The 26,056-nt window shown below is 39.3% G+C and overlaps 1 protein-coding gene across 3 annotated transcripts in view; it reads left to right on the top strand.

Annotated features, from left to right (window-relative positions):
• The window catches only part of lrrc7 (leucine rich repeat containing 7), a 247,808-nt gene extending 222,847 nt beyond the window's left edge, over positions 1-24,961 (top strand). For 2 of the 3 annotated variants that reach the window (XM_059983603.1, XM_059983601.1), the window contains 4 exons: positions 2,260-2,502; positions 3,303-3,395; positions 19,857-19,931; positions 24,854-24,961. In XM_059983603.1, coding sequence (XP_059839586.1) covers positions 2,260-2,502; positions 3,303-3,395; positions 19,857-19,931; positions 24,854-24,961 — 519 coding nt within the window. Of the gene's footprint in view, positions 1-2,220; positions 2,503-3,302; positions 3,396-19,856; positions 19,932-24,853 lie in introns of all 3 variants that reach the window. The other variant, XM_059983602.1, reaches the window with a different exon arrangement.
• The last annotated feature ends 1,095 nt before the right edge of the window (positions 24,962-26,056 follow it).

The raw sequence follows: 26,056 nt of genomic DNA, 5'->3' as shown, positions 1-26,056 counted from the left end.
CTCTCTCAATCAGCCCACCTTGCCCGGGGGCTTTTCACATGGTCTCCATGAGACAATAGTCACTGTCGTCTTATTCTGTATCCCGGGTGGGACGTGCAATTTGGCACGTTTCTCTCTCTCTCTCACTTCCTGGGTCTACTGACCCCCCCCCCCCCTCAACAGGTTCTCTTGCGATTCTCACAAAGGAGGGGGCTGGGATCATAACAGCAGCCACTGTCTGTAAGCAGTAAATGTGAGAAGGACTCTGCAGAGTGACAATCCCCATAAGGCAGCCAGGCCAGAAAACATCGCAGGCCAAGGTCAGATGAATGACATCTTCGCGGACATCTTTCTCAATTATGCAATAGCTTACTGGTATAGGGAAAAAGATCCTGATTTACATCATCGATTCTGCCTTCACTTAGGGATGACCCCCAAGATGTGAAGAAGTTCTTAATTTCAAACTTTATTATCATTGTTGCACAGAAGAAAGTGATTAGTAGTTCACCTTTTTCTTACTGTTATTGACATTTCATTAACAAGTTAATAATGATTTGGAGCTTGGCTTCCAAATGTGTGCTCATGCACATATATTCTAAAAAAACTGGAATGTAATTATCTTACTTAAGTGACCTTGATGTTTGTGGGAATATAAATTGCCCTAGATAAATAGCAATGAAGATTAGCTCCACTCCCACAGGAAGTTTGTGGAGATGAGATTCAGCTTAATTTGATGGGGCAAAGATGGGTGTCTTGTTTGACACTCGTCATCATTGAGATTGGCTCTTCGTGCTGTGGAACCAATGGTTATTATTATCTCATCATAAAGCAAATACAAGATTGAGATACATTTGAAAAGGGTGTACCGCAGTCAGAAAAGCTGTAGTGTAACCAGAAAATGTGCTGCTCCCTGCATGTTTCCCATCTTGAACGCAGTGAGGATCATTAACGTGTTGTGATTCAGCCACCAGCCCTTTATCCACTGAAAGGAGCAGATTGAGAAGAGCCCTGGTAGAGAGCAGGGAGACAGGGAGACCCATCTATTATCACCACAATCAGATATGTTTCCTGAGTTGATGGTTGTCACAGTTACAACATTTCTGAGATGCCATAGAATATTCTCAAGTTTCTAGATTGAATAATAGATAATGAAGGCAAAACATACAAAATGCTGGAGGAACTCAGCAGGTCAGGCAGTATCTATGGAAATAAGTACCAGTCGACATTTCAGACCAAGGTGTTTGTGCATCAGAGCAAGTACGCACTTGCTGGACAATACCAAACTGCTAGGACTGACAGCAATAAAGCATAGGAAAGCCAGAATTTTATTAATGAATGTGCTCAAGGAAACCGTGAAATGATATTCTTTAAAATAAATCAATACATTAAAAATTTAAAAGTAATGCAAAATAATTTCATAGACAAAAAGAGTTTGAAACACACCTAAAATATTTTTGACTTCTTACAATAACATGCTTAGCCCCAGAAATGATCCCTCTCCCACCAGAAGTGTTCCTGCTAACATTTTGAGTCACAGAAATGTTATTGCAGTCACTAGTTTGTAACTAGTCTAATTCCATTTTCATGCCTTGGACTGCATCTGCTGCCTGCCCCACTCCAGGATTATCTCTAGTTATCTCATTTCCCATTGTTCAGACTTAGTGCCTCATTTCGATTCCAACTGAGTTCGCATTTCACCTCACTGATTACGTTATTCCTCATCCAAGTACTCAGAAACTCCTTGTGTTGCGTCCCAAGTTCAAATGAGAAAGATCACAATATATTTTACTAAATGTATTTCACTTCCTCATATGAAAGTTTTCCTTTGGCAATTTATAATTTTACTACTTTTAAATGAACTGAATATTCTGCTATACCCTTGGCTTCCTGTTCTATCACTGCTATCAAAATGAAATCTTACTACACTCATTGTATATCCTTTTAGTAACATTATGCATTTCAGTAGCAGGTTAGTTAAGTATAAAGGCATGTTGCTTCTTCTGATAAATCTATTTTTTTCCAAAAAAATTATCATTTCAAAACTATTTAAACTATCTCCCATACAACTGTAGAAGCTAAAACATCATCTTAACTAAACAGTATGATCCATGCTATCTTCAAAATTTGTATATATACACTTTAGACTGATTTCTAGGTATTGGTGTTGTCGTCACTTAGGTCTCCTGTGTCCTTTTTTTTCTTTTATCTGTCTGTGTAAGTTGTAATGATTGTCCTTTACAGCTTCCTGAATCTTTGCCTAATGGGCTGAATTACCCACAGGCAGGTAGCCACCCTCATCAAGGGCAAAGTGCATTAGGGACTTCACCACAAAGCCTACAGCATCGATCCAGGGAGCAACAGTATGAAGGAGCTGTGTCAAAGGTAACGCTTCAGCAATATCAGAAGCCTTTGCAGATTGCCATTTCATCAACGCAGAACGTTCCCAATGCACGAGCAGCTCAACCCAGCAGATGTCTAACGAGCATTAAGCCACAGAAGAGTACAGAAAGTTACCAGGAGCAGGTAAAGTGGCTATTGTGTGTTTAAGTTTAAGTGAAGAAAAGTTAAACATAAAGTTGTAAATAAAACTCCTGTACATTTAGTCAATAAATTCACTATCATGTCAGTTTGTTAGTATGATGACTTGGCCATGATAGCAGTAGGGTACTACAACTATCTTATTACCAAGCCCGAAGGAGGATAATGAATGTATATTCTGTTGTTAATTGCTGGTAGGCTTTCCACTCATAAAGTGAATGCATGTCAGGCAAAAACAGCAACTGATATGACGGCAATATTGATAAATATCTAGGCTCAAATCAAAAGGTTGCCCCCGATATCGCAGGAAAATCAGTAACCATGAATGATATTTCACCATAAGTGCTTAAAGTGTTTTGGACCAAATTCAAGGTATGCAAATTAATGCAGAGTACAAATATCATACATTGAATTTCATATCCTGTGGAACAGGATTATGTGAGTAGAGGGAATTGGTTTTGGGTGGATGCACAAGGAAATTATATTTAGAGTCCACAGAAACTTCAAGTTCAAACTATTCTGTCATATCAAGAACATAGATGGTGCTTCATCTGCTGAATGTCTGAAACTAAATCAAATCTGGAACCTTCATGATCAGAATTGCTCAATTCCATTTTGGACTATAGACTTACGATTGAAAAGACTTAAGATTGACACATTACAAATGTTCAGAATTTCTCCTATGATAAATTAAAGCATATTGATATTGCCATATTGTTCCAAAATTGTCTTTGTTGCTGTATTTACACTAACAACCATGTTTTTATTTTCACTTTTTAACTCAGTTTTGTGTGAGAATAGAGAAGAACCCTGGTCTTGGCTTCAGCATAAGTGGAGGAATAAGTGGACAAGGGAATCCATTCAAGCCATCTGATATGGTAATCTGAAAGAAAACAATCAAATGCAATTGCATTTTCCCTGATAACTTATAGGCTACAGTAACATTGCCCTACCCTCCATAGGTTGATGCCAGCTATCAAAGGATGAGCAGAAGTCAGCTACAGATGGTAAAGGGAAATGGTGTAAGTCAGCAAAGCTGGTACTTCATTAACAATAAACAGCATGCTTTTAATACTCCACAAACTGGGAAAAATGTTTTTTACATTAATTATTTTTTAGAATAATCCAGCCATAATTTCAAAACACCAAAAAAAATCATCAATTAGGTGCTTTAGTCCGATTCATTTTTTTAACATCTTGCCATCCATGCATAGATCACAATTTGCTCCATGAAACCAGATAATATCATTAGTTCATCATTTTAATTTGATAGGTAATTTATTTTAAATGGGTTAATATTAGCATTAAAATAATATGATCATAGAATCCAGTCAGAATGTACTATACAGTGGAGCTGTGTGTTAATTGTATTTGTTCACAAGTTAACATTTCTGTGGTAGTTAGCATTCTTATTCTACTTATGGCTCATCTTTTCGGCATCATAAACTCCCGAGTTCTCTCCACCCCAGCTCCTCATTCCTCCTGCAAAGAAATTAACTTAGTCACACTTCGATCTTTTCATCTCTTCATCTTAGTGTAAATTATATCCTTCAAGTACATCAATTCTTTACTTTGTCACAAGGTCCATCTCCCATAAGAAACCACTTCCATGTTGGACATTCATTATTATTTAATTATTTTTATCCTTTCTTATTGAAAAAGGTTTCCTTGCCATTATAAAATGGTAAGGGGAATAGGCAGAAATTGTTGTGCTGCAGGTGGAATGGTCTCTGCAAAGATTGATGCAAAAATGAACAAACTTTCTTTCTGTTGCCATCTTCTACAAACACTAAGAGTTATATTACAGCTGTAACACATTAAAACATAAAAGCCACACCTGAAACACAATGTGCTTGTTTCAAAACTAGACAAATCTATCAAAACTATTATCCTATAAAAATATCTACAAGCTAAATAATATCCTAGGTAATCCACTCCATTAAGCAGTCCTTCAAACATTGCTTTACCATTAACTTATTAAAGTGTCTCCAAATAATGTGGTTAGGTGAACCATCTACTCTGGAAAGTAGATGCAGAATATTTTTGCTGAACCAAATCATATTTGATTTGTCAAGTCAAGTCAGCTTTTATTGTCATTTCGACCATAACTGCTGGTACAGTACACAGTAAAAATGAGACAGTGTTTTTCAGGACCATGGTGCTACATGACACAGTACAAAAAAAACTAGGCTGAACTACATAATAAAAAAAAACAACACAGAGAAAGCTACGCTAGACTACAGACCTACCCAGGACTGCATAAAGTGCACAAAACAGAGCAGGCATTACAATAAATAATAAACAGGACAATAGGGCAGTAAGGTGTCAGTCCAGGCTTCGGGTATTGAGGAGTCTGATAGCTTGGGGGAAGAAACTGTTACATAGTCTGGTCGTGAGAGCCCAAATGCTTTGGAGCCTTTTCCCAGATGGCAGGAGGGAGAGGAGATTGTATGAGGGGTGCGTGGGGTCCTTCATAATGCTGTTTCCTTTGCGAATGCAGCGTGTAGTGTAAATGTCCATGATGGCAGGAAAAGAGACCCCAATGATCTTCTCAGCTGACCTCACTATCCACTGCAGGGTCTTGCGATCCGAGATGGTGCAATTTCCAAACCAGGAAGTGATGCAGCTGCTCAGGATGCTCTCAATACAACCCCTGTATAATGCGATGAGGATGGGGGTTGGGAGATGGACTTTCCTCAGACTTCGCAAAAAGTAGAGACGCTGCTGGGTTTTCTTTGCTATGGAGCTGGTGTTGAGGGGCCAGGTGAGATTCTCCATCAGGTGAACACCAAGAAATTTGGTGCTCTTTACGATCTCTACTGAGGAGCCGTCGATCTTCAGCGGGGAGTGGTTGCTCCGTGCCCTCCTGAAGTCAACAACCATCTCTTTTGTTTTGTTCACATTCAGAGACAGGTTGTTGGCTCTGCACCAGTCCGGTAGCTGCTGCACCTCCTCTCTGTAAGCTGACTCATCATGGCTATAACAAAACAATGTAAAGGACCAGAAGGTAACCAAGGATATGGAACCTATTTGAAACTATCTTTCAGATAGCATGACACAAAGAAAGAAAAATGTACAGAAGCTAACCCTAATGATCAGTAAAAGACCTGATTCATTACATATCTGTTGAGGTCAACCACAATCAGCTGTAATTTTTTTTGTGTATCTATGACACTATGATTATCCTCGATCTAATCACTTAATTGTAAATCATAAAGCCATGCTAACTGTTCTAAGCAGGCCATGGCTTTTTGAATGCACATGATTCCTATCCTTCAGTACCCTCTCCAGCGGCTTCCATATCACTGATGTGAGGCTCACTGTCCTATAATTACCTGGATTATCCTTATTTCCCTTCTTGAACAAAGGGACAACATTTGCTACTGTCCATTCCTCTGGGAGCTCGCCTCTTGCCAGTGTGGACACAAAGATCCTGGTTAAAGCTCCAACAATCTCTTCACTTACTTCTTTCAGTATAATGGGATATATGCCATTAGGTCCTGGGGGCCCATCCAACTTCATGCTTTTCAGGAGACCCAGCATTACCTGCTCCTTAATCTCAGAATGTCCCGGCACATCAGAATGCTCCAGTCTGCTTTCAGTATCCTCCAAATCCTTCTCCTTAGTAAATATCAATGCAAAGTATTCACTTAGTAACTCAGCCATGTGCTATAACAATAAACACAAATTCTGTTCCTTATCCTTGTGTGGACTGTAGCTGCACTGTTGAATGGTAGAATAGATTGGAGGGACTAAATGGGATAGAGTAATTCTTGTTTCAGTGTGCTGTCTTTCCATCGTTTAGACACTACAGAATGCTGATGCTCTGAATTTAGTCAGTACATTGTGCCATCATTCCTCAGCGGACAGTGCTCAGTGTGACTGAGTAGACAGTTGACAGCAGATAGTCAACTGAGTAGGCAGTTCAGGCAATGCAGTGTGCTAATAGCTCCCAATGGGCTAATTTAGAAACATGTCACATGTAGCAGTCAAAGTGAATAGCTCACAATGACTTGGATGAACAAGGACAGCATTGATGAAAAAATGGGATTGTTGGTTCCTTTATATCTGGGCACATGAGATCTCGAAAATGACATTTTCTGCATGCAGATTTTGTGACTCCCATATGCCACTAGTTTAGTGTTGGCATAATGAGTACTTAACATTTGTACACACAACAATGAAATGCAAAACTGCCAGATGTTAAGAACTGACAGACTGCAGGGGAGGCCAAGTCCATGGGTATATATAAAGTAGAAGTTGATAGATTCCTGATTGGTTGGGACATCAAGGGATATGGTGAGAGGGCAGGTGTATGGGGTTGAATAGGATCTGGGATCCGCCATGATGAAATGGTAGAGTACTCAATGGGCTGAATAGCCTAATTCTGCTGCTATGTCTTATGGTCTTCTGGACTGGTCTTCGGCTGAGAAGTGCAGCAGTGGACAAAATTGAGAAGGTACCATCATTGTGAGGAAGTTAATGTGCCTTTGTAATTCTTATATTGGGATAGTAGTGGTGGTTGTACCACCATGTACTTAATACACGTAGATGAATGTGATCTATGATAAAATATGTTTACTTTTCCCCAACTATCTTTACTCAGCGTGACACATTATAAATTGGGTGGAATAGCAGGCAAAACTGCAGGGAAGATAAACATTCACATAAACATGCATTGGATAAAGATAACAAGTATTCTAGAAGTTGTTGGATTAAAAACATCAGAATCCAACATTATACGGTCAAATTATAGATCATAATTATATAATTATACAGTCTTAATTGAACAAAGTGGAAATGGGCAACTCCAGTATTGAACAAGATATGCTAACATGTTTGGTACCCTGTAGACCAGAAGCTCTCAGCAACTGTATTTTTTTCGGCAATTGTTTGTGGTCTGTTATTTGCAAGGGAGGCCTATAATGTGACCCTGGAAAGTAAGGAAAAAAGCAGTTGTTAAGTTTGTGTACCGAGGTTCTTATTATGGTCTTACAGACTGGAACTTCCATGCCAGTAGTCTGCAGAGATGGTAATCAATAGAATAATGATGATTGTCTTGATATATGCATTCTAAAATAGATACATAGCTCAGCATGAATTGGAAGTATTTTATTAATTCAGGATCACTAAACATGATATTTATTGATCAAGGACTGAGAGAACAATAGTCATTTCAAGATTTACATAGATTTAAGACTATCATTTTGGAAATGACCTCATTGTCAGGGCACCATATAAATGCTGAAAATAATGTCATTAAAATAATTGGAAACTGGAAGCACCCATAGTTGCAAAGTGCTTCAAGGCTCACTCACTACTGCTGTGTCAGAAGCCAATTATCTTTCAACTTAGCTGTAAGTGGCAATTTTGAAATTGCATTTAAAATTTATTTCAGTCTCTTTGCCTGCAAGGCAGATCAAGACTTTTAGGAGGAAATCCAATTTTTACTTTCTCTGTCCCTGCACAATGAACAAAATGCTCTTGTCTTTAGCTACTACTGTACTAAATTCTAATGTATCTGTTTCCTATCATCAGCAGTAAGTGATCATGCAGTTCATTCAGCTAACTCAGTCCCACATATGATCGATGACATAAGGCCTATATATCACCACTTACATTTTCCATACACTCACCTTCTCCTCAAATGCTTTATTTGCTATTTTTTTCTTGGTCCTCATTAAAGCAATGAATTTGTGCAATTTTACCACCCTGTTTGGATTTGGAAATTTGCTTAATGTTTTTGTGTTTACTCGACTTAAATAGTTCACTTCTCCCTTAACAAAATGTATTGTTATTTTACAGAATTGAATTATATTTCTCCTGAATCAGCTATTGTTCATTGAAAATATATTTAACCTTTGGGCCTTTGTTTATAACTTGCTCTTGCAGGCCAGAATTATATGCACCCTTTTTGCTAATTTTCCAATAGGTTTTAATGCTTGTTCAGATATAGTGACCAAGATTAAATTCCACACTTCTACCCATCAACATTAACATAATATAACTTGTTTTAGACACTAAAGCATTAACATCCTTATTTTGCTTTTCTGATCATTTGTCCAGCCTGGGATGATGCTGGTACACCATGATTATCACCAAGTCAATTTCCTTCCTGCTCCTGCCCATTACAGTTCTCGGCCATAATGCATGGGAACAGAATCAGGCACTCGGTCCACAAGTATCCTCTACCATTTGATCATGGCCAATTTATTTTCCCTCTCAACCCCATCCTCCAGCCTTCTCATCGTAACCTTTGACACATTTACTAATGAAGAACCTATCAATCTTCACTTTAAATATGCCTAATCACTTGGCCGTCCACAGTAATCTCTAGCAATAAGTTTCGCAAATTCTCCACCCTCTGGCCAAAGAAATTCCTCCTCAACTTTATTCTAAAAGGAAGTCCTTCTATTCCGAGGGCTGAGCCCTCTGGTTTTAGAACTGCCCCACTGTCGGAAACATCCTCTAAATGTCCACTTTATTTAGGCCTTTAGTATTCAGTAGGTTTCAATGATACTGTATACCCCCTCATTCTTCTAAACTCCAATGAATACAAGCCCAGAGCCATCATATTAATATTAATCCATTATATTAATCATATATTAATATATTAATCCTCATATTAATCCATTCATTCCCAATATCCTTCTTGTAAATCTTCTCTGGATCTTCTCCAATGCTAGCACATCATTCCTTACATATGGAAGCCAAACCTACTCACAGTACTCCAACTATGGTTGAAACAATGCTTTATTAAAGCCCCAGCTTAACCTTTACATTCTAGTCCTCTGGAAATGAATGCAAAAATGTATTTTGCCTTCCTTACTACCGACGCAACCTGCAAATTAGCTTTTAGGGAATCCACAATTAGGACTCCCAAGTCCATTTGAACTACCAGTTTCTGAGTACATTCCTATTTAGAAAATAGTGTACTCCTTTATTCCTTTATAAAGTCATAAAGTACATGACTGTAGACTTCCCACTTCTTTGCCCATTCTCCCAACCTGGCCAAATCCTTCTGGAGACTCTGCTTCCTCAACACTGCCTGCCCCTCCACCTATATTTATATTATACGCAAACTTGGTCACAAAGCCATCAACTCCATCATCCAGATCACTAATATATAACGTAAAAAGTAGCAGACCCAACACCAACCCCTGCGAAATACCATTACTCACCAGCAGCCAACCAGGAAAGACCTGAATTATTACCACTCTTTGCCTTCTGCCAGCCAACCAATCTTTGATCCATGCTAGCATCTTTGCTTTAATACTATGGGTTCTCATCTTGTTTAGCAGCCTCATGTGCAGCACCTTGTAAAAGGCCTTCTGAAAATCCAAGTAAATAATATCCATAAACTCTTTTTACATATCCTGCCTGTTATTTTTTCAAACAATTCCAATAGATTTGTCAGGCAAAATTTCTCCTTAAGGAAACCATACTGTCTTGGGCTTATTTTATCACTTATCTTCAAGTGCCCTGAAACCTCGTCCATAATAACAGACTCTAACACTTCCCCACCCACTAAAGTCAAGCTAACTAGCCAATAATTTCTTTTCTTCTCCCTTCTTAAAAAGTGGAGTAATAATTGCAATTTTTCATTCTTCAGGAACCATTCCAGAATCTGTTGATTCTTAAAAGATCACTACTAATGCCTTCGTAATCTCTTCAGCTACCTCTTTCAGAACCTTGAGTGCAGTTCATCTGGTCCAGGTGACTTAACTTTCTTCAGACCTTTTCAGCTTTAGAAGCGCCTTCTCCTTAGCAATAGCAACTTCACTCATTTCTGCCCCTTTATACTCTCAAATTTCAGGCTTTTTGCTGGTGTCTTCCACAGTGAAGACGCCACAAAATATTTATTCAGTTCAACTGCCAAATTTTTGATTCCCCCATTACTACCTCTCACAGCAGTATGATGTCCACTCTTGCCTCTCTTTCACTCTTTTGTATATCTGAAGAAACGATTGGTCTCCGCTTTTCTGTCCATTGCATGCACCTATTTTCTGTCACGCAGGTTGGAGCGTGCTAGAGGCAAATTATGTATTGTCATTTTGTTTATTGTTTAGTCTAGTTGAGAGTTAGAGGCAGCTGGGAATATTTTTTTGTTGACCGCTAATTCTGATATCGCTATTAGTACACTTAAATATGTATAGAATGCTAATTTAGTTTGATCACTTAGTTACACTAATTGGGACATTATTGGAACACAAACTAGACCACTAACTTCACTTAAATGTGTTAGTTCGACTGCTAACTTTGTTACTTCACGAATTTGAACATTATATCGCTAATTTAATTTTGTTAGTTTTTCTTTGTTACATGATCATTCATCTTTGCTGGTTTTATAATAAAAGATTGAACAACTTCAACTTTGGAAGTTATTATTTTGAAGCACGTCATACAGCGTCTCCTGGCTTAGTCTCTCAGCAGATTTGGTTTGTTTTAAAGTAACTACTAGATTTTGTCAACAAAAAAAAATGTTTTACCAAATGAACACCAGTCTACAGCAAAGGATTGCCTTTGGATCTGTCGGTGAAATTGGAATCACAACACTGAGAAGCCAGAGCAACTTGAGGCAAGTGACGGCCTTTTGTTGATTCATGCTGTGTATTTGTGGTTTGAACACAGTTTTAAGAGGTCAGTACTGCCTGTTCATTGGGAACCATTGTTCGATCCTGTGGTGTGGGTGTTTGCCTGAGGGTTCATCGCTTTGTTTTATTGAAGTACTGAAGTATTCCGGTTACCAACCTTTGAATTGAAGGCTGTTTGTTTGGTCTGGTGTAACTACATTTATTGAATAAAATATTGCCAATCCTGTGGGTGAACAAAGAGTTAATTGCAAATGGCGCAATAAGGAGATTGTGTCAGAGCATGGAACTGGCACCAACGACTGGAATTGGGGTTGGCAAAAGAGAAATTAAACTTACTTTGAAAGCTTTAGTCGGTAGGATTGAAAGTCTTCAAAAGGAATGTAAAACAAATGTGAACAAAATTAAAGGTTTAATACCATCAATTAACGATCTTATGAAAATTAAAGAAAATACCTTGCAAGTAAAACTTCATCTTGAGGACTTGACTCATCTCCAACTATTGCTAAGCAACATCACATGCTAATCTCCTAACTTCCCAAACTCGAGCAGGAGAGAGAAAATAGATGTTTTTCAAGCATTGATTGCTATAATAGTGCATTCATAGGGGATGTGAAACAATGGTTGAACAAAACGTGCTCCACTGAAGGTCATGTTGCTACAAGTGAATATGTGTCTCACCTTCCATCAGACAATGTTTCTCAAATCCCAAGGCATGTTTTGACTACGCATATAGCAGCGGGCACACAGGATCCGCAAAGCTCGAAGTCCTGCTTCAGGCAGAGCACCTTCTGTATCAAATACCTCCTCTGCGCGCATTAAAAGAGAGGCTGATTTAGCTGCATTAATTGCACATCAATGATTACTGAAGGACAAACGTCCATTGGAAGAACGAGAGGAGCACACACAGAAAAGAAGGAGCAACTATGGAAAAGGAAGGGACCTAAAGTATAGGAGCTGTTGACAATGATTCGCATTGTTGATGATGCAATTAGAACAATGTTGAGTTGGACTGCGAATTGACCACTGAAAAGAGACCATGATGATGGAAGAGACTGCGTACAGCCAGAGCTGACAGTTAACAGCATTTCCGTTTTGAACTTGGATACGCTTTGGCAGCAGCAGTGCTAGACAGACTTCCTTAAATGCAGTAATGATAAACAACATGCCTTGTCAAGAGAAGATCACAAGTTCATGGAGCTGGCTATGAATTCTGCAAAACTAGTGGATGGCCACTATCAGATGGGTTTACCTTTGAGAAAGAAATAGGTTACCATGCCATATAATAGGAAGGTTGCAGAACAACATGTTCTACATCTAAGAAAGGGGTTTAAGGAGGATTTGTCATTTCACACAGACTTCACAGCTTTCATAAAGCATGTCATGTTTAAAGGTTTTACTGAAAATGTGCCAGCAGAGGATCTGGAATGCGGTGAAGGAAAAATCTGGTATATTCCACATCATGGTGCTTGTCACCCCAGAAAAGGAAAACTTTGAATATAGAATAATAACTTTAACAGAATCAATGAATGGCCAACTAGGGCATTCAACCAGACAACAAACAGTGCAATTGTCAAAATAAGAAAGAATAATATAAATAAATAAGCAATCAATACTGAGAGCATGAGAAGAAGAATCCTTGAAAGTGAGTCTATTCGTTGTGGGAACATTTCAATGATGGGGTGAGTGAAGTTATTCCTTTGGTTCAAAGTTGAGGGGTAGTAACTGCTCCTGAACCTGGTGATGCGAGTCTTGAGGCTCCTGTAGCAGTAGTGAGAAGAGAACATCCAGAAAAGAACAAGTGTTGATAATGGCAGATATTGAATTACCGTCAGATTAAAGCACCAGCAGAAGATGCAGATCTGTTGAGCTTTCTCTAGTGGCCTGATGATGACCTCAACAAAGATATGGTAGACTTTAGAATGGTAGTACATTGCTTTGGAGCAACTTCATCACCAAGCTGTGTCAATTTCGCTCTTAGGAAATGCATAGAAGACAAAGAAAAACAGTTCAATTGTGAGACAGTGGATAAAGTTTTGTGTGGCTTCCATGTTGATGACGGCCTTGTATCAATGTCCTCTGAGGAAGACGCAGTGTCTCTCTATCATGACCTTGTATCCATTTGTGCTAAAGGCAACTTTTGTCTCACAAAGTGGATAATCAACAAACATAGTGTGCTAGCTGTGGTACCAGAAGAGTAAAGAACAAAAGACATGAAGGATTTGGATTTGGGTTTGGATCAAGATATACCTTCAGTGGAGAGATTACTGGGTATGCAATGGTACATTCAATCTGATACTTTCAATTTCAAGATCACGATCCAAGATAGACCACTCACCAGAAGGGGGATCCTCTCCACAGTTAGTTCCTTCTATGATCCTTCAGGAATCTTGTTCCGGTGATGGTGTCTGCTAAGAAGATCCTATAAGATCTATGTAAGAAAAGGCTTGACTTGGATGACCCTATATCAACATCAGTTGCTCATGAGTGGACAAGCAGGCTGGAAGAACTCTGCCAATTGGAAGACTTCAAGGTTGCTAGATGTTTGAAAGCCCTCAGATTTTGGAGAAGTTACTGCTGCATAGTTACATCACTTTGCAAATGTAAGCAAAGATGTCTATGGAGCATTGACTCACCTATTGTTGCACAGCATGCGCTCTCAGATGCACGGTGCTTTTATCATGGTAAAATCTAAGTAGCTCTGTTGAAGTCAGTTTCCATCTCTCGTATGGAGCTCACCGTTACTACGATGGGAAGTTGTATGGGCACATTGTGGAGGAAGGGATTGCTTATGTAGCTTCATGACTCCGTTTTTTGGACCAATGGCACTTCTGTGCTGAAGTACATTGAGATTGAAGCTTCAAGGTTCAAACCTTTTGTTGCAAGTGGAGTTTCAGAAATTGTTAAGATCTCACAGGCATCTCAAGAGAGGAACATAAACACTTCAAGCAACCTGGCAGATGTGGCCTCTGGAAGGTTGACGGTGAAAGCATTCCTGTAGAATGAGACTTGGGCAGCAAGGCCCAGTATCTTCTTTAGCCTGAAAGTGAATGGCATGTGAATTTTTATTGTTCTGAAGAACAACTGCTACATGACTGGAAGTCAAGAGGAATGTTACAATGAATGCCATGCAGGTTGAGGAGGAGTTGGACTCATTTGAGCTGAAGGAGTACAGTGAAGAGGTACTGGCTGTTCAAATTGAAGTGCCTCTTCTTTAGACACAGATTGTTTTGTTAATGCATTTCAACGCTTTATAGCAAGACGAGGACAGGTTTGTGAACTGCACTCAAATAATGTGACAAACTTTATTGCAGCTGAGTGTGAGTTGCAAGAAGCTATTGAGAAGTGGATTTAAGTGGATATTTAACCCCTTGACTGGTTCACATGGGTGAGATTGATTGGATCTGTGCAAAAGGTCTTCAATTCCACCATGAAGATACAGAATCTTGATGAGGGTTTCCACACAATCCTTTGTGAAGCAGAGGCTATTATCAATGGTCATCCAATTATTAAAGCATCCTCCAATCTCAATGATTTGGAGGCATTAATACCAAACAATCTATTGCTTCTTTAGACCTCACCATCCTTACCACCAGGAGAGTTAATTTATTCTCATCGTAGATGTAAGTATTCCAATGTATGTCAAATTTGCTTTGGAAATGGTAGGTCAAGGAATATCTACTAAAATTACAAGATCGTCAGAAATGGTCAGGTACAATACACAATTTTCTCCCAAGGGATATTGTACTTATCGATGATGACACGGCGCTTTGAAACTCACGGATTGTGGGAAGAGTTATTCAAGTCCTTCCAGACAGAAGAGGATTTGTGTGGCAGGTGCACATCTAGACCAAGATCAACTCTCTGGACAGGCCTATAACCAAGATCTGTCTTCTATGGGAGGCCGAGGTTTAGGGAGCTACTGCTCTTGATGCTTCATAGCTTTATCTTGACTTACTGATGACAGAGAGCGGTGGTAAAGATCACTCTGTACTGGGTAAGTGCTAGTAACCTCGGGCCTAGGTAACTGTTACGTGATTTGTCTGGAAGAAGAAAGAGGATATTTGTATAAATGTTAAGATGTTTGTCCTTGAAGATTTCATGTTTTCTATATTAGTAGTATTTGTAGTTGTAATTGTTATAGTGTAATATTTGAGGGACAGGAATGTAGGATGTATCTATTTTCTGTCATATGGGTTAGGACATGATAGAAGAAAATGAGTATAGTTACGTGTTCTCACTTCATTCATTGTTTAGTCTAGTTGAGAGTTAGAGGCAGCCGGGAATGAATTTTTTTGTTGATCGCTAATTTTGATACCACTGTTAGTACATACAAAACACATTTATTTCTTTCCAATATTTTTAATATACATATAAGAATATAGAGTGCAAGAAAAAATATATATCAATACATTATACTAAATCACATATAAAGTGCATATAAAGACTCCTTATCCTATATTCAGAACACTAATTTATTTGACCGCTTAGTTAAACTAATTGGGATGTTATTGGAACGTTAACTTTGCTTAAATACTTTAGTTCAACTGCTAGCTTCATTACTTCACTAATTTGAATGTTATATCACTAATTTGTTTCATTAGCTTCGCATCACCACGAGATTGTTCATCTTTCTGGTTTCATAATCAAGGATCGAAAGTACCTTTCTCAACTTTGGAACTTTGTTATTTTGAAGCACATCATAGAGTATTGATCTCCTGGCTTAGTCTTTCAGCAGTTTTGGTTTGTTTTAAAGTAACCGCTACAATATAATTGGCTAGCTTATCTTCATATTTCCTCTTTTCTCTCTTTATTGCTTTTATAGTTGCTTTGAGTTTGTTTTTGAAAGCTTCCTGATCCTTTATCTTCCCACTAATTTTGGCTATATTGTATGCCCTCTTTTTTGCTTTTATGCTGTCTTTGACTTCCCTTGTCAACCATGGTCGCCTCATCCTCCCTTTAGAATGCTTCTTCTTCATTGGGATGAGCTGATCCTATGTCTTCTGAATTACTCCCAGAAACTCCAGCCATCACTGTTCTACTATCAGACCTGTTAGTGTCCCCTTCCTATCAACTTCGGCCAGATCCTCTCTCATGCCTCTGTAGTTCCCTTTACTCCACTGTATTAATGACACATCTGATTTTAGCTTCTTCCTCTAAAACTGCAGGATGAATTCTGACATATTATATCACTGGGTTCCTTTACCTTATGCTCCCTAATACAATCTGATTCATTACACAACACTCAATCCAGAATTGCTTTTTTCCCTAGGAGAAGTGACCAAAAGTTGTTCTGAAAAGCCATCTCATAGGCATTCTACAAGCATCTTCTCTTGGGATCCAGCACCATCCTGATTTTTCCCAATTTACCTGCATATTGGAATTACTTACGACCGACATAACATTGCCCTTATCTGCTTAAATGCCTTTTCTATCTCCCAATGCAATTTGTAACCCCTACATTCTGGTTATTGTTTGGAGACCTGAATATAACTCACATCAGGGTCTTTTCACCCTTGCAGTTTCTTAACTCTAACCACAAGTATTCTACATCTTCCAGTCCTATGTCACTTATTTCTAAGGATTTTATTTTAATGAACAAATACATCACACCCCCTTCTGCCCACTTGCCTGCTTTATCAATACAATGTTCGTTCAACATCCTTGGGTGCTAAGCTTGATGTAATCTTTCAGCTCAGCCCTCTGATCCCCACAACCTGCCAATTTCTAACTGCACTACAAGATCATCTACCTCATTTTGTATCCTGTGTGCATTCAAATGTAACACCTTCAGTCCTGAATTCACCATCCATATTTTCATTTTTGTCTCCATGTTGCTTGAAATTAAATTCTTATCCCTTTCTAAACTTTTTTAGTCATATTCTTTACTTTGGAAACTTTTATCACCTCTCCTGCACTCTCCTTCCCTTTAACTTTATCCATGCTTTTCTGAGCTGTTGAACCCACCCCCTACGGTTTCATTTACAACTCTGTCCTCAGCCTTGGTTATGCAATTTGTCAGGACCCAGGCCCCAGCCTGGTTCGGGTGGAGCATGTCCTATCAGAACAGCCTACTCCTTCCCCAGTACTGGTGCCAGTGCCCCATGAATTCAAACCCACCTGTCCCATACCAATCTTAGACCCACACATTTAACTCTCTGATCATATTAATGCAGTGCAGGTCTGCCATGGCTCAGGTAACAATCCAGACATTGTTACCTTTCTGGTTCTTTCTTCTAACTTAATCCCCAGCTGCTCAAACTTCCTCAACCAAAACTCCTTCCTTGTTCTTCCAATGATCACTCCGAATTCTTCTGCGTGTCAGTCGTGATGTTCTGAACCCAGGCACCAGGCAGAAAACACAACCTTCCGGACTCTCGATCCTTGTGACTGAGAATTGTGTCTATTCCCCTGATAGTGCTATACCCAATTACAAGTACATTTCTCTTTTCTCCCCCCTCTTGAATGACTCTCTGAACCACAGTGCCATGGTTTGGTTGCTCATCCTCTCATCTTCTGAGGGAGCAACAATCTGAAAGCCATTGAGTTTACTCAACAGGTGAGGCTCCTCCAGCACTACCTCTTGGAGACCTCTACCTACCTCACTCACAGCCACACCCTCTTGCCCCTGGCCACATATATTCGAAGTAGTTCATCTAATGGGTGTGATTGCCTTCTGGAACATGGTGTAGAGGTGACATTTCCTCCTCCTTGTTGCAATGCAGGGCTGAAACTTTGAGCCTAAGTTGCTCAAGGAACCAAACTGCTTAAGATGTGGTCACCAGGAACCATAATGGAGTCCTCTAGCTCCCATATCATGCATCTGCAACACATCACCTGATCCTACTTTATTTAATTAGTTACATTTTGGTATATTTTTAGTTAACTACTATATAAAAAAACACTTAACTGCTCTTATCTGCACTCACTTCTGCCTCCTTGTCAATGCCTTTTAAGCCAACACTTCAGACTCCTACACTGACCCACTCACACAATGGCTGTTCCAAAATGGACTCCAGGACCTTGGACTTGCTGAAGCCTCTTGAGCCAAAACCTCGTTTCCCACTCTAATGCTGTCCAGTCATACAACGGCTATTCCACATAACCCCAACTTATTTTTAATGGCCCTTGCCAATTGTCTGATAACCCAATGGAGCTCAAACTCAGCAGAAAGTCCTGCTTGCATGTTAAATCTGATGCTGCTCACAAGTAACAATATTCTTTTATAGTTAATTTGTAAATATTTATTGCCTTACACATCCATATTTGATTCTATCTAATATATCTCAGTGATTTAGGTTATTGCTTGTGTTCACATTATTTAATTAGCTTAATGTCAACTTCCTTTCAATATCTGTCTTTTTCATCAGCTTTGTATGGGAATTAATCAATGCCATTAACTAATTTAACATATACCAAGTCTTTGGGGGTGGGGGACTCAACTAATTTGTGTTTTGGCTCATATTGCAATTTTAATTCATGATTATAAGTTACTACATAAATACACGAATGCAATGAATGGCAAAGAAAATCACAGTTATGTTTAACAATGGAAAATACAACCACAATATTATACTTTGACTTTCCCGTGTTAGTTTTTGTTTAATTACACTTGTTATGTCATTTGGCACAGTAATAAATTTAAGTAGCTCTGTTGATTTTTGAGTTGGTGAAGGAAAAGTCAATGATTGATGAATGATGTATCAAAATCTATGTAGTTGTATGCATTGCCTTTGACTTCATGGGAGTTTGAAAATATATAAATGCAATGTTTATTTACATCTCTAGGATTGTACTAGCAGCTCCAAATTGCTCTTGCAAAACAAAGAGAACCTACCATCAGTCCTTATAAGTATTGAAGGCAAATTGCTATACAAAGAGGGTTCTAAGGAGATTCATGAATATTTATTCCAGGATTGTATGGCTCTTCATATGAAAAGCAAAATAATGAAGGGTGACTTAATTGAAACCTATCAAATGGTGAAAGGCCTTGATAGAGTGCATGTGGTGGGAGAGGCTGAGACCAGAGGACACAGCCTCAGAATAGAGAGGCATCCTTTTAGAATGGAGGTAAGGAGGAATTTCTTTAGCCAGAGAGTAGTGAATCTGTGGGATTCTTTGCCACAGGCAAGTCTTTTTGCAGATTTAAGTTAGAGGTTGATGGAATCCTGATTGGTCAGGGCATGAAGGGATAAGGGGAAATGGCAGGAGACTGGGGCTGAGAGGAAAATTGGATCAGATATGATGAATTGACGAAGCAGACTTGATAGGACAGGTTGCTTAATTCTACTCCTATATCCTATGGTCTTATTCATCGATGGGAAATTTTACCCTTGTTAAGTTTTAAATCCTCCATAAAACAAACTTTCACTTTATTTTGCAAATGTTAGGAAACTGCATTTATGGGTACCTTATTCACAACAATCCAATTTTTAAAATAATCAAAATTTTAGAAATGCCGTTGAAGGAGGCAGCAACATTCTGTTTTGCATAACCACTTCACATATTAGTAATTCCAAGGTCAAGTACAGAATACCCTCAACTCTTAGGAATATCTCTACTGATCCATCTTTTTTGTTCTCCACTGTAGCAACACAGAAATTTTTTTCGCATCTTTCAGTGAAATAGAACTACTAAGAATCTACAAAAAAAATGAAATAAAAGCAAAATAGGGAATTGTACATTGTATGCCACTTTATTATCCTACATAATAAAGTCAATCCATAACTGTCTCTCTTGCTTCAACAGGGAATCTTTGTTACTAGAGTGCAACCTGACGGACCAGCATCCAACCTGTTACAGCCTGGAGACAAAATCCTGAAGGTGAGATGAGGATGTTGGAAATTTCAATGGAAATTATCAATTTGGTGAGGCATAAATAACAGACATAAAAAATTTCCATGGACATGTATTTTCACACTATTTGCTTCAAGATAGAGTCAATGACCAGATCTCAAAAAAAAAGAAATCTGTTACCCATGACATTACCTATATTTTAATCTGTATTTTTGTAACTGTGACTTGAACATTTAAAACAAGCAACTCAGCATAAATATTAGCTGAAAATTAAATACCACATAGTAGATCTGTAACACCAATGCATGGAAGGCCAGATAGTTTAATGGTCATAAATTGATTACAAAATGGAAGGGGAAGTATGGGTTTAAAGGGCAGATATTTCAATGTGAAAGAAGGAAGAATGTGGGATTCCATTTGCTTTGCGTGATCATTGTGATAGTGGTATACATTCCACCTCAGGCCAATGTCAGTCAGGCTTCAGATGGTCTGAGCAATGGGATCAACATGCACGAAACAGCACACCCTAGTGCTTTCACCATCATTTGGGGGGATTTTAACCAGGCCAATCTTAAAAAAAAATCATGAAGCAATTACCATCAACAGATCATTTGCAATACTAGAAGAAGCAACACACTGGACCACTGTTACACCACCAGAAAGAATGCCTACTGTGCTATTTCACGCCCTCACTTTGGGAAGTCTGATCACCTGGCTGTGCTTCTACTCCCTGCGTACAGGCAGAGACTGAAGACAACAGCACCAGTAGTGAGGACAAAGAAGGTATGGACAAGGGAAGCACAGGGGTGCCTACAGGACAGCTTTGAATCGCTGGACTGGACTGTATTCAGGGATTCATCTTCAAATCTGGATGAGTATGCTGCAGTAGTAACCGACTTCATTAAAACCTGTGTGGGTGAGAGTGTGCCTAAAAAGACCTGCTGTACGTTCCCAAACCAGAAGCCGTGGATGAACCAAGAGGTACATTGTCTGCTGAAAGCTACATCTGTGGCATTCAAGGCTGGCAACCCAGATCTGTACCAGAAAACCAGGTATGACTTGTGGAGAGCTTTTTCAAGGGTGAAGACACAATTTCGAACAAGGATGGAGGTGACATCGGATGCACGGCAACTCTGGCAGGGTTTGCAAAACATTACTTACCACAAAGCAAAACCCAATAGCGTGAATGGCAGCAACGCTTCACTACCAGATGAACTCAACGCCTTCTATGCCTGTTTTGAAAGGGCAAATATAACTACAGCTGTGAAGATCCCTGTTGCAGCCAGTGACCCTGTGATCTCTGTCTGAGAGACCAATGTTAGGCTGTCTTTAAAGAGGGTGAACACTCACAAGGCGGAAAGTCCCGATGGAGTACCTGGTAAGGCTCTGAAAACTTGTGCCAACCAATTGGCGGGAGTATTGAAGGACATTTTCAACCTCTCACTGCTACGGCATAAGTTCCCACTTGCTTCAAAAAGGCAACAATTATACCAGTGCCTAAGAAGAATAATGTGAGTGTGAGCTGCCTTAATGGTTATCACCCAGTAGCACTCACATCTACTGTGATGAAATGCTTTGAGAGGTTGGTCATGATTAGACTGAACTCCTGCCTCAGCAAGGACCTGGACCCATCGCAATTTGCCTACCACCACAATAGGTCAATGGCAGATGCAATCTCAATGGTTCTTCACACGGCTTTAGATCACCTGGACAACACAAACACCTATGTCATCGACTATAGCTCAGCACTTAATACTATCATTCCCACAATCCTGATTGAGAAGTTACAGAACCTGGGCTTCTGCACCTCCCTTTGTAAGTGGATCCTCAACTTCCTAACTGGAAGACCACAATCTGTGTGGATTGGTGATAATGTCTCCTCCTCCTTGCTGACAATCAATACTGGCGCACCTCAGTGGTGTGTGCTTAGCCCACTGCTCTACTCTCTATATGTACATGACTGTGTGGCCAGGCATAGCTCAAATACTATCTATAAATTTGCTGACAATACAACTGTTGTTGGTAGAATCTCAGATGGAGACAAGAGGGCGTACAGGAGTGAAATATGCCAACTAGTGGAGTAGTGTCACAGCAACAACCTTGCACTCAACGTCAATAAGACAAAAGAGCTTATTGTGGACTTCAGGAAGGGTAAGACAAAGTAACACATACCAATACTCAGAGGGATCAGAAGTGGAGAGAGTGAACAGTTTCAAGTTCCTGGGTGTCAAGATCTCTGGGGACCTAACCTGGTCCCAGCATATCGATGCAGCTATAAAGAAGGCAAGACAGCAACTATACTTCATTAGGAGTTTGAAGAGATTTGGTATGTCAACAAAAACACTCAAAAACCTCTATAGATGAACCATGGAGAGCATTCTGACAGGCTGCATCACTGTCTGGTATGGAGGGGCTACTGCACAGGACCTAAAGAAGCTGCAGAGGGTTGTAAATTTAGTCAGTTCCAACTTAGGTACTAGCCTACAAAATACCCAAGACACCTTCAGGGAGTGCTGTCTCAGAAAGGCAGTGTCCATTATTAAGGACCTCCAGCACCCAGGGCATGCCCTCTTCTCACTGTTATCATCAGGCAGGAGGTACAGAAGCCTGAAGTGACTCAGGAACAACTTCTTCCCCTCTGCCATCCAATTCCTAAATGGACATTGAACCCATGAACACTACCTCACTTTTTTAATATATTGTTTTTGCACTATTTTTAATCTATTCAATATCCTCTGATTTACTTATTTATTATTTTTCTTCTTCTATATTTTGTATTGCATTAAGCTGCTGCTAAGTTAACAAATTTCACAACACATGCCAGTGATAATAAACTCGATTCTGGTTCTGCTTCTGCTTGATTAACATGGTGCCAGAATCAGCATTCATATCATTTGATTTGGGGATCATCTCAGCAGGATCTTTGCATAACGTTCTGTGGGAATCTTTGATTGCAAGGCCCTGCAATTCTTTCTGACAAATAGAATGGTTTGGGGCAAGGCAAACCCCCCCCCCCATAAAAAGGGAAAAATCCTTGCTTGATAAATAAACCCCAGCAGTAAACTTCTGACAATGACTTACAGATTTACTAATTTATATGCACAGGCATGGGAATACATAAATGGACATAAATAGACAGTTCAATAACATGCAAACTTGCTGGTTAATAAAGAAATATTTTTCATAGATAAATGAAAGGTGATGAAAGTTGGTAAGAAAATTAGAAAAATCACCTGCAGCTTAGAAAATTTTAACAAAAATGAAGGGGGTATTATGGGAAAAGGAACAGGGGATGCAAGTTAAGCAACTATTAATTATAGCAACAATGGCAATTTTAAATCAGAAAAAAAGACTTTTATTACTAGGATATAAAATTTGGAAGTAATAAAGATATATTAAACATCAGGTACAAATTTTGATGATGGTACTATACAAAGGACATAAATATACCTTAAGAGCATCCAAAAAAAGTCATGGTAACGGAGTTGTGATATGGTAGCATAGTGGATAAATTATTGGATCAGACTAACAAATGAGAGGCATGACTCCTCGGGGAATTTTAATTCAATTAATTGCCTTGAGACCACGGATTTACAACTTGGAAAGTTTCCAGGGCGCAGGCCTGGGCAGGGTTGTATGGGAGACAAGCTGTTGCCTATGCTGCAAGTCTCCCCTCTCCACACCACTGATATTGTCCAAGGGAAGGGCAAGGGCCAATACAGCTTGGCACCAGTGTCATCATAGAGCAACGTGTGGTTAAGTGCCTTGCTCAAGGACACAACACGCTGCCTCAGCTGAGGCTCGAACTAGCGACCTTCAGATCACTAGACCGATGCCTAATATCGAGTCTCACCAATATGTAGAAGGCCACACCGGAAACACTTCGGCAAGGTAGAGGTCAGTACGCCAGATTACAAGTGTTACACCTGCCCTTACACTTCCTCCCTCACCACCATTCAGGGCCCCAGACAGTCCTTCCAGGTGAGGCGACACTTCACCTGTGAGTCGACTGATGTGATATACTATATTGGGTGCTCCAAGTGTGGCCTTCTGTATATTGGTGAGACCCCAGACTGGGAGACCAGTTTGCTGAACACCTACGCTTTGTCCACCAGAGGAAGCAGGATCTCCCAGTGGCCACATATTTTAATTCCATATCCCATTCCCACTCTGATATGTCTATCCATGGCCTCCTCACTGTCAAGATGAAGCCACACTCAGGTTGGAGGAACAACACCTTATATACCGGCTGGGTAGCCTCCAACCTGATGGCATGAATGTTGATTTCTCTAACTTCTGTTAGTGCCCATCCTCCCCTTCTTACCCCATCCCCTATTTATTTATTTATTAATTATTTCCCACCCCTTTTCTCTCTGTCCCTCTCACAATCACTCCTTGCCTGCTCTCCATCTCCCTCTGGTGCTCCCCTCCCCCTTTCTTTCTCCCTAGGCCTCCCGTCCCATGATCCTCCCCCTTCTCCAGCTCTGTATCCCTTTTGCCAATCAACTTTCCAGCTCTTAGTTTCATCCCTCCCCCTCCTGTCTTCTCCTATCACTTCTCCCCCTCTTAAATCTCTTACGATCTCTTCTTTCAGTTAGTCCTGACGAAGGGTCTTGGCCCGAAACGTCGCCTATACTTCTTCCTATAGATGCTGCCTGGCCTGCTGCGTTCCACCAGCACTTTGTGTGTGTTGCTAGTATTTGGATGTGTCTACAAAGTTAACCTAATGGAGAAGGGTTGCAGTTTGGTGAGGGGATGAATCTTTTAGAATCCTCAGCATTGTTAGAATTGACAGTTGTGCACAAATAAACTGCTAAATATGGGTTCCACTGGGACCACAGAGACCTGAATTCCAGATACTGTGGGGGAAGTTGCTTAAGGTACAAAATACTACGATTTTACAAAGACAGATTATTGTTTATGCATACATGTATTTTCTTTTGTTGCAGGCCAATGGTCATAATTTTATACACATGGAACATGAAAAGGCAGTCTCGCTTCTTAAGAGTTTCCAGAATACAGTGGATCTGATAATCCAACGTGAGGTTACAACTTAGAATTTAAATGACTTTTCTGTAGAAAAATGTTTAACCTTTAAGATTAAAATCCTTTACTGCAGCTTCCTGTGTGAGGAAAGCCAGGCAATTTTTTCCAATTTTCTTTTGCCAATTGCTGGACCAATGGCAACACTTGTGCCAAACTTACTACTAAGGTACTTATCAACCAGTATTATAATCTTTAATATTTTATCTTCACAAATGTATCATTTATGAAATTGATGTTAATGTGGTGATTTTTCAGCCTGTCATCTAGAGGCTGTGAAATGGCAGGTCATTTGGTGCAAATGTTTATATATATTTATTACATATATCATTCATTTTCTGAGTGGATTTTTTTTTGTTAAGTATCTGAGCACCAAAAGCACATATGCTCTTGAGGAATTGCACCACCATTAAATACTGCCTCAAACTTGTACATGTCCATTTTTGTAAAAAGAAAAAATGCATCAACAAATGCAAATGAACTAAGAAATTTAAAACTATTTTCTTATCAATAATTGAAAGATAATTTGGACTTGGAGGGTTCAGCAAATGATGTTATCTGTTTCATAGAAACCAATCCAAAAATAACCATAAAAAGTTGGAAATGTTTTTATACACATCTTAAAAAATTAGGGTAAAAGATTTTTTCAATTGTCTTTCTCTGAAAAATTTTGAATATGTTAGTTATTGGAGGAGTACAAGTTTATTTTTAAATTTAGAATACCACCCCAATGTTTATTTCAAATACAACATTGATAAAATTTTATTAAAATTCGGTGCATCAGCATATTCATAAGCAAATTACCTATTAGATATTTGTTCCCTTTAACATTTAATAGAAATAATTGAATTTAATCTGCATATGCATTACAATAACCGATGTGCATTCGTTCACATACTGACACTCATTTCATTTCCCTATTGTCATATGCACAGCCTTGTACCAGAATCAAAAAGGTACTCTGAAGTGTGTTAATTTCTAAATGCAACTTAAACTAAAGGCGGCCACTGCTCTTCAAAAAATATTCATATTGAGAATAAATATCTGCAAAAGCTCAGGTTGTCTCATTTCACCAGTTATTTGTGGTTGAATTTAACAAACCACATATA

Source organism: Hypanus sabinus, chromosome 11, assembly GCF_030144855.1.
Source record: "Hypanus sabinus isolate sHypSab1 chromosome 11, sHypSab1.hap1, whole genome shotgun sequence".
Classification (NCBI taxonomy): Eukaryota; Metazoa; Chordata; class Chondrichthyes; order Myliobatiformes; family Dasyatidae; genus Hypanus; species Hypanus sabinus.
This window is presented reverse-complemented; position numbering and strand designations above follow the sequence as displayed.